This window comes from Vigna umbellata, chromosome 5, assembly GCF_029865625.1.
Source record: "Vigna umbellata cultivar VRB3 chromosome 5, Vumbellata_1.0, whole genome shotgun sequence".
Lineage (NCBI taxonomy): Eukaryota > Viridiplantae > Streptophyta > Magnoliopsida > Fabales > Fabaceae > Vigna > Vigna umbellata.
In genome coordinates, this window is record NC_142169.1 from 67,946,333 (window position 1) to 67,960,678 (window position 14,346).

The 14,346-nt window shown below is 31.8% G+C and overlaps 3 protein-coding genes across 5 annotated transcripts; 1 reads left to right on the top strand and 2 right to left on the bottom strand.

The window, feature by feature from the left end:
* Nucleotides 1–1,397: 1,397 nt before the first annotated feature.
* On the bottom strand, nucleotides 1,398–5,359 carry LOC124833167 (uncharacterized). 2 transcript variants are annotated; one of them, XM_088115246.1, is made up of 8 exons: nucleotides 5,201–5,359; nucleotides 5,036–5,105; nucleotides 4,856–4,946; nucleotides 4,718–4,779; nucleotides 3,699–3,961; nucleotides 3,481–3,517; nucleotides 3,257–3,388; nucleotides 1,398–1,855 (listed from the first exon to the last, which is right to left on the bottom strand). In XM_088115246.1, the coding sequence occupies exons 1-8, from the start codon at nucleotides 5,246–5,248 to the stop codon at nucleotides 1,665–1,667; spliced, it is 894 nt and encodes a 297-aa protein (XP_087971372.1). In that variant the 5' UTR covers nucleotides 5,249–5,359; the 3' UTR covers nucleotides 1,398–1,664. The 2 variants fall into 2 exon arrangements, with proteins under 2 accessions (XP_087971372.1, XP_047163527.1); XM_047307571.2 differs by having other exon boundaries at nucleotides 3,699–3,967.
* A 1,789-nt stretch (nucleotides 5,360–7,148) lies between these two features.
* On the bottom strand, nucleotides 7,149–10,736 carry LOC124833201 (28 kDa heat/acid-stable phosphoprotein-like protein). The gene is made up of 8 exons (XM_047307618.2): nucleotides 10,527–10,736; nucleotides 9,328–9,365; nucleotides 9,049–9,129; nucleotides 8,835–8,918; nucleotides 8,715–8,749; nucleotides 7,827–7,912; nucleotides 7,505–7,570; nucleotides 7,149–7,415 (listed from the first exon to the last, which is right to left on the bottom strand). The coding sequence occupies exons 1-8, from the start codon at nucleotides 10,591–10,593 to the stop codon at nucleotides 7,381–7,383; spliced, it is 492 nt and encodes a 163-aa protein (XP_047163574.1). The 5' UTR covers nucleotides 10,594–10,736; the 3' UTR covers nucleotides 7,149–7,380.
* Nucleotides 10,737–12,432: 1,696 nt separating this feature from the next.
* LOC124833165 (Ribosomal protein L31) lies at nucleotides 12,433–13,449 on the top strand. Of its 2 annotated transcripts, XM_088091612.1 has the most exons (3): nucleotides 12,496–12,588; nucleotides 12,694–12,749; nucleotides 12,833–13,449. In XM_088091612.1, exon 3 carries the CDS (start codon nucleotides 12,859–12,861, stop codon nucleotides 13,063–13,065), a length of 207 nt encoding a protein of 68 aa, XP_087947738.1. In that variant the 5' UTR covers nucleotides 12,496–12,588; nucleotides 12,694–12,749; nucleotides 12,833–12,858; the 3' UTR covers nucleotides 13,066–13,449. The 2 variants fall into 2 exon arrangements, with proteins under 2 accessions (XP_047163523.1, XP_087947738.1); XM_047307567.2 differs by lacking the exon at nucleotides 12,694–12,749 and having other exon boundaries at nucleotides 12,433–12,588.
* Nucleotides 13,450–14,346: the final 897 nt, after the last annotated feature.

The window sequence follows — 14,346 nt, forward strand, 5'->3', positions numbered from 1 at the left end:
TACCAGAGCCTCGTGAACAGAATATTCTTATTCACGATAATAAGATCGATCATTTCTCATTCTCCACGAAACATTTATTGTAACATCAAAAGTACATTCCATTTACTACTTAATAAGACGTGCATGCCGCAATCTTATGTGCCACCCAATTTTCCACAAGGACCTAAGAAAGATTCAATTTCTGAACACGTGAAGGGAAGTTTCAGCAGAGTTGCTACCTTTTGGACAAATTGGGATTCAAGGCCTGATCTGAGATCATTGGCTAGTAACACATTTGTAATCAATTTCCACAAGGCTTTCTCACTGTCCGATAAGATTGAAAATGCTGCATCTGGGGTGTTAAGCGGTTAGCCCTTATGCTTTCATAAGCTGAAGCTACAAAGTAGATACCAGTTATACAGGCCAAAATGGATATTACCCCAAGGGGTAAACACAGGCCAAATTTTATGGATAATCTACTAATCGGAGGATATGAGAAATGAAATTCAGGTATCAACATCCCTTCTAATCAGCACAGTTTGCATTGAAACTAATCATACCAGAATTGTAATGTTTATCATTTACCAGCTTTCCCTCATTTGACAGCCACAGGTCTGTCCAAACTAGATGTTTTTACCAATCACGAACCTCAAAGTATTGTTAATCTCAAAATAACCAACATTTGCAAATTCCAAGCATTCTTCTTCTCTCTAACCGGAAGCAAAGATGAATCTCCAGAAAAAATATTTACTTCTAATAATATTCACCCTGGGTAACTCCTGTTTCACACAAATATCCCATCTTGTCTTTCATAAGAAAGGAAGTATTCATTTTCATGTGAAAGTTTAATTCCCAATCCTACTGAAGATTTGGGTTGGCAAACCTCCTCCCAAGCTGCAGTGTGGACCTTTTTCCTGTCCTTAGTAACACTTTCTATCAAGGTCACATAAAGATCCATCCATGTGGGTTGCTTGATACATTTAGCAACATTCTTCTAAAAATAAACTAAACCTACATAAATGCACCAGCTATTCAAAGCACCCTGGTATATAGTCAAGTATTGTGTCATTTAGAGATCTTACATCAATTAACCAAAAAGATATTAACTTCTACCACAGTAAATCAAATTAAATATTGTGCAACCAAATTAATTTTAAATAATGTAATGGTTTAAGTAAATAATATAGTAATACTTCCCCCCTCTAGCCGAATATGCTCCAAGCCAATATCACAACCAGTTAAATCAATCATCACTGAGGAAGTCGGTAGTTTTGAAAGGGAAATATCACTCAGGCAGATAAAACGTTAGGTAAGTCAAAATGCCTGGGACAGCCATGCATCCAAAAAGTCAATAACAAAGTTAAGCTGCTTAGTATTTTCGAAAAAGGCATTCGTGCATTCAAAAAGTACACAACACATTTATCATTAAAGAAAAACGATGTCTTGTAATCACAATTTTAACAAATAAATGTCTGGTAATTACAATTTTAACAAGCATGTAAAAATGCTCTTCCGAATACCTTTTACAAATTCTTTTTGCAGATGACATATGAAATGGGTTTTGGGAGAAACAAGCAAGTTCAATCGTACAGCATAACTTAATATTCTGCAAATGAAAATTAAACAGGAAATATGTACAGTAAAAGAATGCGGGAGGGCGGAAATGGAATTAATGGTAAAAAAAGTTAGTGGTTCAACTTTATAACACGAGATACCCTTTCAAAGAATATGGGGCACATGCTAGGGCTGAACACGATGTCCTCTTTCATCCATTCTGGCGCCACTCTTTCAAATGTACCGAGAGATAAAACATGGTACATCAGCTCTGCTTCCTCTTCGGGGGCTTTGCAAATCCATGATAAACTAAAGGAGTAGCCTATCATTGTTGCAATACAAGAAATAAGTTGTTAATCAAGAATTTACTTATCTGCATTCTGCGAAATGTTAAATGGCAACAACTTTATTTAAAGAACAAGCCGCAATAATACTCTGAAAAAATGAGACCAAAAGCAGCTTTGTCAAAGAATGAGATCAACATATGAAACAAAGGTCTTACTGAACTGAGAATAAAATAAAATAAATTGAATTCCCATATAAAATCAACTACTTTCTAAAACTCACTATTGTTTGTTTACCACCGCCACCCAGCCCAGAGGAAATAAATATTTTATATTTAAAGATAAATTGTGAGATGGAAGGAAAATTTAACTGGCAAAGGTATCCCGTAACATCTTGTTAGGTCAGCCCCATTCTCTGTCTTAAGGTACAAATAATGTGCAAATTATCTGTTAAGACCCCTGTTAAGACCTGTCAGAGGTACAGATTGTTCTAGCACATACATACTCTTGAGAGCCTATAAAAGACATGAATGGCGAATGCAGAAGACACAACTGCAACACACAACAATCTTACAAGCCTATTGTTCATACTCATTCTGCTAATATTGTAGTTCTGTCTAGTAGTGAGAAAATCATTGTAATATCTTTCACTTTGTGAATTTATTTTCTGTAAGGAGCCCTTTTATAGTTATCTTCTCTCTGAGAGTTATTCCTTTCCTTACCCTTTACTATTGTTTTCCAGTCAAAAGTGACTATAAAGAATACTTGTAATTCTTAATCATAGGAAGATATTAGGATCTGATATCTAGGAGTGACTTTATCAACTTGAGTTTGTTAAGAGTGATATTGTGTACTTAGAGTTGTAATTGTGATTGGTTCTAGTGGACTTAATACAAATCTTGTATATCCTCATACCTATAGATGATCAAGCATTAGACTGTCTACTGCTCTTTGCAAAAGAGAGTCTCAAACTCTATTCAACACCTAAAATCACCTGCTCTTCAGTATCTTCACCCTTCACTTGATCTCTTCACACCGTTTCTAGGCCCAATGAGCATCTATTATCTGTGTATCCATTTTCATGACATTTTTATTTAAAAATAATAAATAAAGAGACAGTTACCTTCCCTCCCTACTTGTACCTTTTTATAAGGGTATTTTTGTTATTTTCACGTAATTTGTATTTCTGTGTATTTGGTTATTTAGTGTGCTTACACACTTATAGAATAAGAGCTAATCATGTTTGCTTCCTTTTCTACTTTTGTCTGTCTCTCTTATCCTATCCTTCGTTATCATATATATTGACTATCAAACAACAGAATTCCAAAAACTATATCTAGATAGAAACCTTATAGTTAAGCATATTTATTGTTCACATTCCAACTAACTGTAACTCAAACATCATATACGAAATCATTTAATCCAAAATTATTAATTACCACTTGATAGATGCAGTGCAGAAAGGCATATCCGTCCAGTTTGACAGTAAGTGGAAAACTTCATTCCCAGTGCATATTCAAAAAGAACTGGAATAAGCCGGTCACCATGGCCAGTTTCCTGTAAATCAATGCCTGTAAAATGCAATGAAGGATATATAATATACCCCAAAATTCCAGCCAAAGAATTCACACATAAAGCATGAACAACAATTGCTAACACCAACCTGATTGAACATTAGCCTCGCTACAACACTCCAACGGCTATTTCACAACAAAATGTCAGCATATTATGGTGATTACATTTTGCACTCAAACAAATTAAATTCGTACAGAATGCATGTGTGTGTGTGATTATTCATTCATAAAAAAATAAACACACTTACATATACATATACATACATATGTGAGTGTGTATTCCATTTTTAAGGCTCTAAATGCTCACCGTTCCAGATGCTGTCTCCTTGCAGGCATTGTGCATTGACTCTCTCTCAACGGAATTAACTTGATCGTTTTCAAAAGATATAAACCTTGCTTCGTCCTTCAAAGCATTCTGTTTTTTACGTTTTCTAGTCATTCTTACAGATGATCTGTTAGAGTTATCCTTAAACTGATCATCTACAGCTATGATCCTACTGCTATTATTTAAATCATGAGATGCTCCTTCCTGGCGAAGCTGCTGCAATTTCTCCACTTCTTCAGAAAGAGCTTTATCTTCCAAAAGTTCACACCCAAATCATTAATAGAGAAGAATAAATGAAATAGACATACATTTAAGGATAGACATAAGGAAACAGAATGATGAACTTAAATTCACAAAAGATGAATTAGAATCACCATCAAACTCCAACATTGAATATAGATTCCCACAAAAGTTGCAAAGCAAAAGATTAACCACATGGTGGTAAACAACAAACCTTGTTTTCTATTTCAAACGAGGAATTAATCAGAAAATTATGAAAAGTAATTAGAGAAGTTCCAGACTCAAAGCAATATGCTAAAACAACGTTACTCAACTTTACAAGACCAATTCAGTAAGGTGAGGTTTCACCCAACATATATACTATAATTTGGCCTATCTCTAATTGGTGTGGGATTTCAACACACTCCTCACACTGAGAATATTGAGCATGGGAATCGAGAAGGGCTTGATAGTGCATGACATGATAGGCTTAAATCTCGACTAGAATATAGTCTAATGACTTAAGTCTAATTCAACTCTACAAGATTGACTCGGCAAGGTGAGGTTTGTGGTCTTATCTCTAGCCTATATGAGATCTCCAACACAGGAAAACATACGATAATTAAGGACAATGTAAAAAGTGTTATTTTCAACAACTACACTGGTATTATTAATACCCGTCTGCATCATGAAATAAAAGAAAAAGAAAAACGTGTACTACAATTACTTAACAAGCAGTTAAATTTAATTTGAAGAAGCAGAGAGAGGACGGAGAGTCTCACTTTTGTGGCTTTCCTCCATCAAAAGCATCTGATAGTCCGCTAACTGGTTGTCTTTGGCAGCCCTGACGTACACATTTCGTAAACAAACGAAAGAAATCCAAAAAAAAAATTGAAAAAAATTCAATATGGGAAACATACCTTAGCGAAGCGAGCTCGACTCTCAAGTCATTGACTTGTCCAAGAAGCTCTTCCTTCTCGGTCTTCAAATGCTCTATGACCTCTTCTGCAGCTGCAACACTCGAAATTCACAACTCGTTGGTTGTTTCAGGGAGAAAGAAGTGACGGGGAAAGGAAACAATGGATGGAGAAGAAACGTACCGGACAAGCAATTGATGAATTTAAGCTGTTGTTCTTCGTTAAGGTGTTCCAAATCAGATAATTTCTTAGTCTAAAAGGAGAAATAATACAAAGAATCAGTAAAAACGCCTGATAACCTGTTTCTAGTTGGTGATGAAAGAAAGGTGAATTGCAGAAGAAAATTACCTTGACTTCGGTGTACTTGTCATAGAGCTTCGTGTAGAGAACCTCCATTGCGCGCACAAACTGCAGAGTTAATTTGAATTTGAAGTTCTGAACAATATAGATCCCACGAAACTGTAGGACCAAAAGAGATTCAAATAAAACCCGCAAAACCCGATTAACTGTGGTAGCCCGATTCAGTTCTTATAATTTGGACTTCGAACAATGTCCACTGAGGGAAATTTACTAGGCCCACTAAATTGGGCCATTTTCATCCCCTATTTTCTCTGGGTGTTGCTCCCTGCTTCCTCCGTTTTCCCATATTATTTTAATTCCAATTGTATGCTTAGGTTAAAACTTTTTTACTTTTACTATTTAAGATTTTTTAATATATTTTAAAATCTTAATTTTATTCACTTATTCACTTGTGTAGCAGCTGCACCCCACCACATCTCTCACGTATTTAATAAAAGAAGGATAGTTTTAGAAATAAATAAATTCGAGAGGTGGAAAGAGTTAGAGGTGATGACGGAGGAAGCAACGCCCATTTTCTTTTCTTCTTTATATCAGGTCATTATTTAACACATAATATTTCAAAAAGATAATATCACCTCTCACAGATAAAATATAATATTAAATTCTCAAAATAATTATAAAATGTACTATTATAATATTTTGTATTAGAAAGAATAAAATAAAAATAAAAAATGTTTTTTAATGCACTAGTACGTGGAACGCCCAAGTTACAACAACCGTATTACTTCTTTGAGAATGTAAATGGTTCTTTATCAGTTTGTTACAAGGTATCCACAAAAATTCATTGCATAATATGGTGGTCGTCTTCCATTATTTTACATCCAAAATAATTTTCAAGTCAAATGTTAAATAATTTAAAGTGTACCAGAGATGAAAGTCTTGTATTATTTGTGAGAGCAACCTTACTAAAATGATAGTACAACTTTCAAATATAAAGAAAACTATTAAAATTATAATAAATAAAAATAGTATATTATGATATATCATTAAAATTATCTTCATTGTAAAAAATATTATAAAAATAATATTAAATCTACAAATAAATAATATTATTATGAAAAATATTAGGTTAAATATATTTTTAATTCCTAAACTTTAATTTAAAATTTAAATTTGATGTTTCAAATTTTGATATTCAAACTTTGTGTCAGTTTGCAACGTCGTAAGATTCTAAAAATATATCATTTATTTTTAAAGTTTAAATACCAAAATGTAAATAAAAATAAATTCCAATTTTACAACGAAAATCATATTTAAACAAAAAAGTATTGGAAAAGCAATGGCTCTTCTAACAAAAACAAGTTATTAAAATTATAAATAAGTGTTAGTTGGTAAGTATTTTAGTTGGAAAAATGGTAAAAAAAACAAAAACAGGCCATGACAATTGATTAATAATAAGGTCGGAGTTTGAATTAACAAATCACCTTAGATTGAGAAGGTTGTTCATGATTTCATGTGCTCTTTGAACGGAATTCTCCCATACTTGCAGAACCGTATCATTGCAAGCAAGCAAATTATTTGGTGTTGCAGGTGGGAACAATTGACTCAATGTGTAACAGGGCAAGGAACTAAGAATATAGATAGAAGAGAGGAAACTGATTGTATTTTTTTCCAATGAATGCTGAACAGTTTATGGCCCAGTTTTTTTCTCCGCACTCCAAAGACTACTCAAATTAAGCATCTGGATCCAACTGTTTCGAAATAGTAACTTAATTTGCATTGGAGAAGGATAGACATATCCTTAACAAAAATTACTTCACTGACCGAAGACCTTTGCGTTTTGATTCACTTTTATTTAAAAGGGCATTTAAGTTGCCAGCTCAAAATTTACAAAGAACATGTAAGAGGACCACGAATGAAGGCTTTTTTGAGAGTGAAAAAACACAGCTCTGTGTGTAGTTGATGAAAAGCTCAAGTGTTGTTAGGACTAAAAGAATGCAACAAAAGTAATTAACTCAGCTGTGATTAGGTAACATTTAAGAAGTCTATATATGTATAATCACGATTTTAAACCACAGAATAGGAAAATAATTGCATTACATGTTACCAGATTGGTATGGTAATAACAATATAAAAAGGTAAATGGACATAATGTTGAAGTGTAGCAAGAGGAATTTGCTGACATATTCCTCCAACTAATTGGAGTACAGTTGGCCTCATTACATTCTCTACTTTCGCGCTTCAGCCTTCTTCTGCTCTTTAGCTGAAACAAATTTACTTATTAGTTTCAAGCTTTTGGATATCGAAATAGAGTTAGCAGAAGAAACAGTATTCAGAGACTTAAGAGCTAACCAGCTTTCTCTTCTTCTCTCTTTTTAGCAGCCTCTGCCCTTTGCTGACGTATAAGAGCTAAACGTTCTACAAGACAGACAAACTAACCATAAATCATTGGGAAACAATACAATAGCCCTCACAAAACAACCACTTCAATCTGCAAAGCATATTTTATTTTACAGAACTCATAGAGCTCACAAAGTACCATATCAATCAATAGTTTACATAAGTCATAATAAAATTAATGATAATACCAACAATCAAAGACAAGAACTTAAACAGAAAAGGACGAACGAATCTTTCAGAAACAATCGTTGACTGTTTCAAATGCTACTGGTACCTAAATCTTTCTTTGCTTGTTCTGTTTTCCCTTGCTCTTGCAGCCTCATGTAGCGCTCATGGGCTCTCTGTTTCTCCAGCTCCTCTCTGAAAACAGATGTGAAATTTAAATATGTTAAGAAAAAATGTTTCAGAAGTTTCACTTTCAATATTCCCACAAAGATAGGAATTGAAACAACTAGACGTAATAATGTTCTGCACCCTGTTTAATAATAAGCAATACACTCATTGATGATACTAAGAATTATACAATACTACAAGTTTTGTCTCCCTTCTGTGTTCCATTACATACAGGGTGGTGGAATTGTGGATTCGTAGCAAGATCACTAGGGAAGATTATGAAATCGAGATATTCCTGATATTCTGTAAACTGCCCTGCAGGTCAGGTTGTACAATGTGGAAGTGAGAAAGTGAGTTAGGAGTTCCCCAAATCTACTCTACTCCACATCATGGTAATGGCTTTTCTCCCATATTTTTACTTCATTTTGAATCCATATCTCTGTTTTCTCTCTTGTTTCAACTTCAAGGGAAGCATTTACTCTGCTCTCAGTGAATTGGGCTTTCAGTTCAAGCTCATCACTATTCTGTTTGTTAACAGCTATATATCCCTGAAATACTATGCTCATTATTATCTCTTATTTCACTTGGGGTGGTGGCTTAGGGAGGTTATCTGTTGGGGCCCTGTTAAAGATCAATGATGGAGGCTTGGGATGTTTTTGTTGCAATATTGGAGTGTTCGTCTTGTGGCTTTATGTCATAATAAGTTTAGTTTACATTCTGAGTTAATGACCAGTAGTCAAAACCCTATCCCTTTTCAACTTAATTCTAACGTTTTTTGACTTTGCGGTTAATTTTCAAATGGTATAAACAAAAGGCAAAAGTAGCTAACCTTTCACGCCTTGAAAGTTCTGTTGTTTTTCCAACCTGTAACACAAGAAAATAGCATTATTCTTCCAACTTCCAGAAAAATGTCTACATGGGAAGACCGAAAACAGAAAATTGAACTCACATCAACATCTCTGGCCTTCACACTCTTTGGCTTTACCAAGTTAGGATTTTCAATCTCAATAATCCCTTGAGTTCCTTTTTTCTTCTGCATATATTACATATCGATGAAGTTAACATAGTTAGGATGGCAGCAGATCATATAAAGAAACAAGTCCTCGCTTAAAAAAATTAAAAATTCAATCCATCTATATTAGTAATTGCTGCAAAATACTAACCGAAGATTCTTCTTCAGATTCTTCTCCAGATTCATCCCCAGATGCTTCCTCAGATTCTTCCTCTACGTGTTCAGCTTCTTTCTAATAAGTTGTAAAGATTATGAAAAAAAAAGTTATAAAGAACATGGAGAACAAATTAATTCATATCATGTATATATAAAAATTAATTGTTGCCATAGATGGTCTACGGAAAGAAAAACATTAGTGTGCTAGTGATCACATGTGTCTGTGCTATGAGAGAGAGGTGCAAAATGAAGAGGAATGGATGCAGAAGAAAACCTGTTTAAAAGTTCGAGGCCGGTTAGAGGTTCCAGCAACTGCAGTAGTCAAAAACAAAATTTAAGTTTCTGAAGGTGTTTTCTTAGTCTATCATTACGAAATATCATTTTTCTGTTTCTTTTTTTATGAGGGGTAGGGGGCCAAAAGAGCGGTGGCATCAACAAGAATATTTTCAGCAAAGTTTCAAAATAAAGGAATTGGAATAGAATTTAAAAACTAGTGATGCCTCCACAAAATATTAGCATACTGGAGCATAAATACAATGACAGTAAATCCCAACAATAAAGCATTTAATTTCCCAGCATGCGATAATATGTGACTACCCCATACAAAAAAGATACTAGAAACAAAAAGCGCATGGTATTGAACTGAGATATTATTTTACAAGCAATCACAGGGTTCAACTAATATCAATTTCTTCAACTGCAAGTATTATGCAAACCCTCAAACAGTGCAAAATTCTAGAGCTTTCTAAGATAAAATCCTTTATCTGCCCGATGTCTCAGTTCCACATCTACGATCCAAACCTTTTCTTCACAATATCCACTTCATAAATGCAAATTCAACAAAATCTAAAAAGAAAACGAAATCGCAAGACAACTCCACAAAGATATCTGCAAGTTATAGTCCACAATAAGGAGAGTGACAATTTCCTCATTTGGAGTGGCCCAAATATAAACTCACTGAAACACACCAAAAATGACAATCTCAGCAAATTAAAACGGTCATTAGTACTTATTTTCTCCATTAGCATTCATGAAACAGTGGTTACCGTTCCCTCTCCATCATATAGACATACAATTTTCCCTGATCATCAAAGGCCCTGACTCGCGTTTATTTACAGCTGTAGTCACTTCAAAGTTTATGGGGAAAATCAAACCAAGCAGCACGGTACTCAACAGTTATTAATCCAAACAAATGAACAGTAATAGAAATTCATTTCAAACAAAAACAGATATCCAGAGTACCCAACCGGGGAGTCTCTCCAGATCTAACAATCCCAACAAATTCCATTTCCACATCAAAACATTCATGCACCACCCACATCCCGCTCTACATAAAAACAACAAGAAAATAACCCCTAATAGTTCACAAGCATATTTCACAACAAAAAATAACTATTTCATCAAGGTTATAAAAATTCCACTTTAAGGGCCAAAGGCGTAATCTTTTTGCAGGAAAAGGGAAAAGGGACTCACGGAGATCTTCCGGGGTGGAGAACTGGCGGCGACCGGTGGGCTTGCTTTTGTATTTTCCTCTTCCCATCTTATCGTTCAATTGCACCCACGCTACGCTACAATTTTCGAATCAAATTCTTCTTCCTTCTGCTATATTATGAGATTAAAGTTTGACAACAACAAAAGGAAGATGCACTCTCCCCCTTTATTCCAAATTCCAAAAACCCTAGTTAAACTCCACATAAATTATGTAAGATATTATATATATTAAAAATACGAATTTAAACTATTGACTTTTTATTTATTTTAATTTTTTGTCCGCTTGCCTTATTTTTAGGTCCGTAATCTTTTTTTTTTTTTGAGAAAATATAGGAGTTGACCCATTGATAGAATTTTTTAGAGTGTTTCATCCTACACCTCCAACATCTCATCCTACACCTCCAAAAATTCCAATTTTAACCTTCTGACATCCTGTACCTCCAACCTTTTTAAAAATTTCATTTTTATCTTTTTTCTCTTTCTACTTAAAAGACATTTTATTTTCTTTTCTTTTTCTATTAAAGACACTCTACACCACCTTAATAATAATTCTAATTTAATTTAAAATTTAAATATTATTTAATATAATTTTATATTTTAATAATTATTAAAATATGATTTATATTACAATAATAACTATATTAAAAAAATAAGAATAAAATCATAAAAATAAAAATAAAAATAAAATAATAATAATATAAAATTTGACTTAATATATTTAAATATATTAAATTATATTAAAATATTAAAATAAATTAAACAATTATTAAATTCTAAATAAAAACAAAAAATTTTAAAAACTTGTTATCGAAAATCAGTTTTGTTTTTTATTTAAAATTTAATCAATATTTATTTTAACTAAATATTATAGCATTATTTATTATATTTTTATATTTTAATAATTATTAAAATATAATTTATATTTTTATAATAGTTTTATTAAAAATTAAAAATAAAAATAACTAAAATAATATTAAAAATCACATTTAATATATTTAATTATATTAAATTATATTAAAATATTAAAATAAATTAAATAATTATTAAATTGAAATAAAAATCAAAATTTTAGAAAAATTTATTTATCGGATATCCATATCCGATTATAAATTTATCGCACGTCAAAATCCGACTAACGTTTCTAAAATTTTATTTTTTATTTAAATTTTAATAATTATTTAATTTAATTTAATATTTTGATATGATTTAATATATTTAAATATATTAAATGTAATTTTTAATATAATTTTTACTTTTATTACTTTTACTCTTATTTTAGTTATTATTACTTTTATTTTTTAATAAAACTATTATAAAAATATAAATCATATTTTAATAATTATTAAGATATAAAAATATAATAAATAATGCTATAACTTTAATTAAATTAAATATTGATTAAATTTTAAATAAAAAGCAAAACTGATTTTCGATAACAAATTTTTAAAATTTTTTGTTTTTATTTACAATTTAATAATTGTTTAATTTATTTTAATATTTTAATATAATTTAATATATTTGAATATATTAAGTCAAATTTTATATTATTATTATTATTTTTTTTTATTTTAATTATTTTATTTTTATTTTTTTAATATAGTTATTATTATAATATGAATCATATTTTAATAATTATTAAAATATAAAATTATATTAAATAATATTTAAATTTTAAATTAAATTAGAATTATTATTAAGGTGGTGTAGAGTGTCTTTAATAAAAAAGAGAAGAAAATAAAATGTCTTTTAAGTAGAAAGAGAAGAAAGATAAAAATGAAATTTTTAAAAAGGTTGGAGGTGTAGGATGTCAGAAGGTTAAAATTGGAATTTTTAAAGGTGCAGGATGAGATGTTGGAGGTGTAGGATGAAACACTCAATTTTTTATTTTGGTTAATCTAAATGGGCCATTTGGGCCCAATAGCTACAGAACCATGATCTTCAACCTAAACCCTAAAGCCCCTTCTTCTCTCTTTCTGCGACTCTATCAGTGAATCGATTCCAACAAGCATCGAAGCTCGGGAATTGAATTGAATTTCTTTACCTAGTAAGTGCAAAAACTTTTCTCTTTAAATTGATTTAGAAGTTCGGTTTTTTTGGTTTAATTGTAATTTTACATGAAAAGGGGGAATTTGTATTTTTAAATTTGAAGGTGGTGGTGGTTGCCAAAAAATTTGCTGACTTTTTAGACTTCTGTATCTTTACCCTGTGAGTTATTGTCGATTTTACATTCATGGTCTTTCAATTATCTGACCTTTGCATATAAAATGTTTGATGAAATGTGTTTGCAGGTGGTGAGGTTGCAGATTGGAAGAAGATGAAAAAGGGTGTTCATCCACAGAAGCAATGGATATCCTACGTTACACAAACAGGTAGGTTGATGCATGTGATGATGACAAAGATACACCCTGTTGGAAAAGTCTACCACTTCCGGGCTAAGCGTCAAATGGCCGAGAGTTTAGGACAGATTGCTAAGTTCAGACGCCGCTTTGGTCTAGAAAATCAAGCGGCCAATGAAAAATAACAATTTCAGTGGGCAGAAGGAACTTTGGCTTTTCATTTTGGAAGAGAATAACAGGTATATTGGTGGTATACTCTCAATCAGGTTCTTTTGTAGCATTCAACATGTCTAGTTAATCTGCAGAAATGTTTCATATCATGTGATGTCTTTAGCAGTTGATATTTGCTTGTGGGTTTATTAATGCAAATTCAAACTAGAGATCTTTGTCGACTCTTTTGCATATTACGAGGAAATTTATTGCTGGGCACTAGGTTAGCCTGATGCTTATGTTGAAGGGTGAAATTGCTAGTTTGAATTGAACAACGGTATCTAGTGATTGTTTAGTTTCTTAGTATAAATCTTGTCTGAAACAACCATCTGCAATATGCCTATTTTAATTTGTTCTTTGATCGGCTCTCTATTATCTGGCATTATCTGTGTCTGTTTAGAAGTTTTAGAGAAGGTTAAGAATTACCATACTTTAATCTTGCATAACATCCCATGATTGACAATGGAGGAAAATATGGATTTTGTGTCATTTATATGGTAGGATAAGTTTCCTGCAGCAGAATATGATTTTTGTACACTGTCAAGTCGAATTCAGCTTATGCACCAAAAGAATATATCATCAATATTTATTCTCTCATAAGACTCTTAGCTCTTATTGTTACCAAGCCAGTTCCAATAATAAGTGAGGAAAATAGAATAACAAACCAAATATGTAGTGACGTGCAAAAATTCGAGTTATCTATTGCCCTGTATGCAATTATATAGGTGTAATATCACTTACATGGTTCTTTAAAATCAAGGTTTTGTTGTGCTTTGGTTGAAACCTCATATTCATCATCTGCTATGGCATTGTACTTGGCTTTTTAGATCTTAATTAAGATTAAAACTTCCACTAGTAACATTTTATGTCTAACCACATATCAAATATAATTCTTTCTTAAAAATAAATAAAAAATATCGGTTTACTTAGTACTATTATTTTCATTTAAAGATTTTAAAGAAAAGGTAAAATCTAAGGAGTATAAATAATACCATTTTATAATATATTTTTTCTAGGAATCATATTTCTAATGATCTCCTTCACGTGAAAGTGATTTGTTTGAAAATAAAAGATTCCGTATATCAAACATCACCTAACTATGATGTAAGTATAGACACGATTTTTCCCCTGTCGAACATGAATGCAACGGATTGTCCATCATTTCTCCATTAGAAAATTATGTTTGTGTCGCACTAACATTATTTTATTTTTAACGACAATATCCATATTTTTAACATTATTTTATTTTTCTTTTC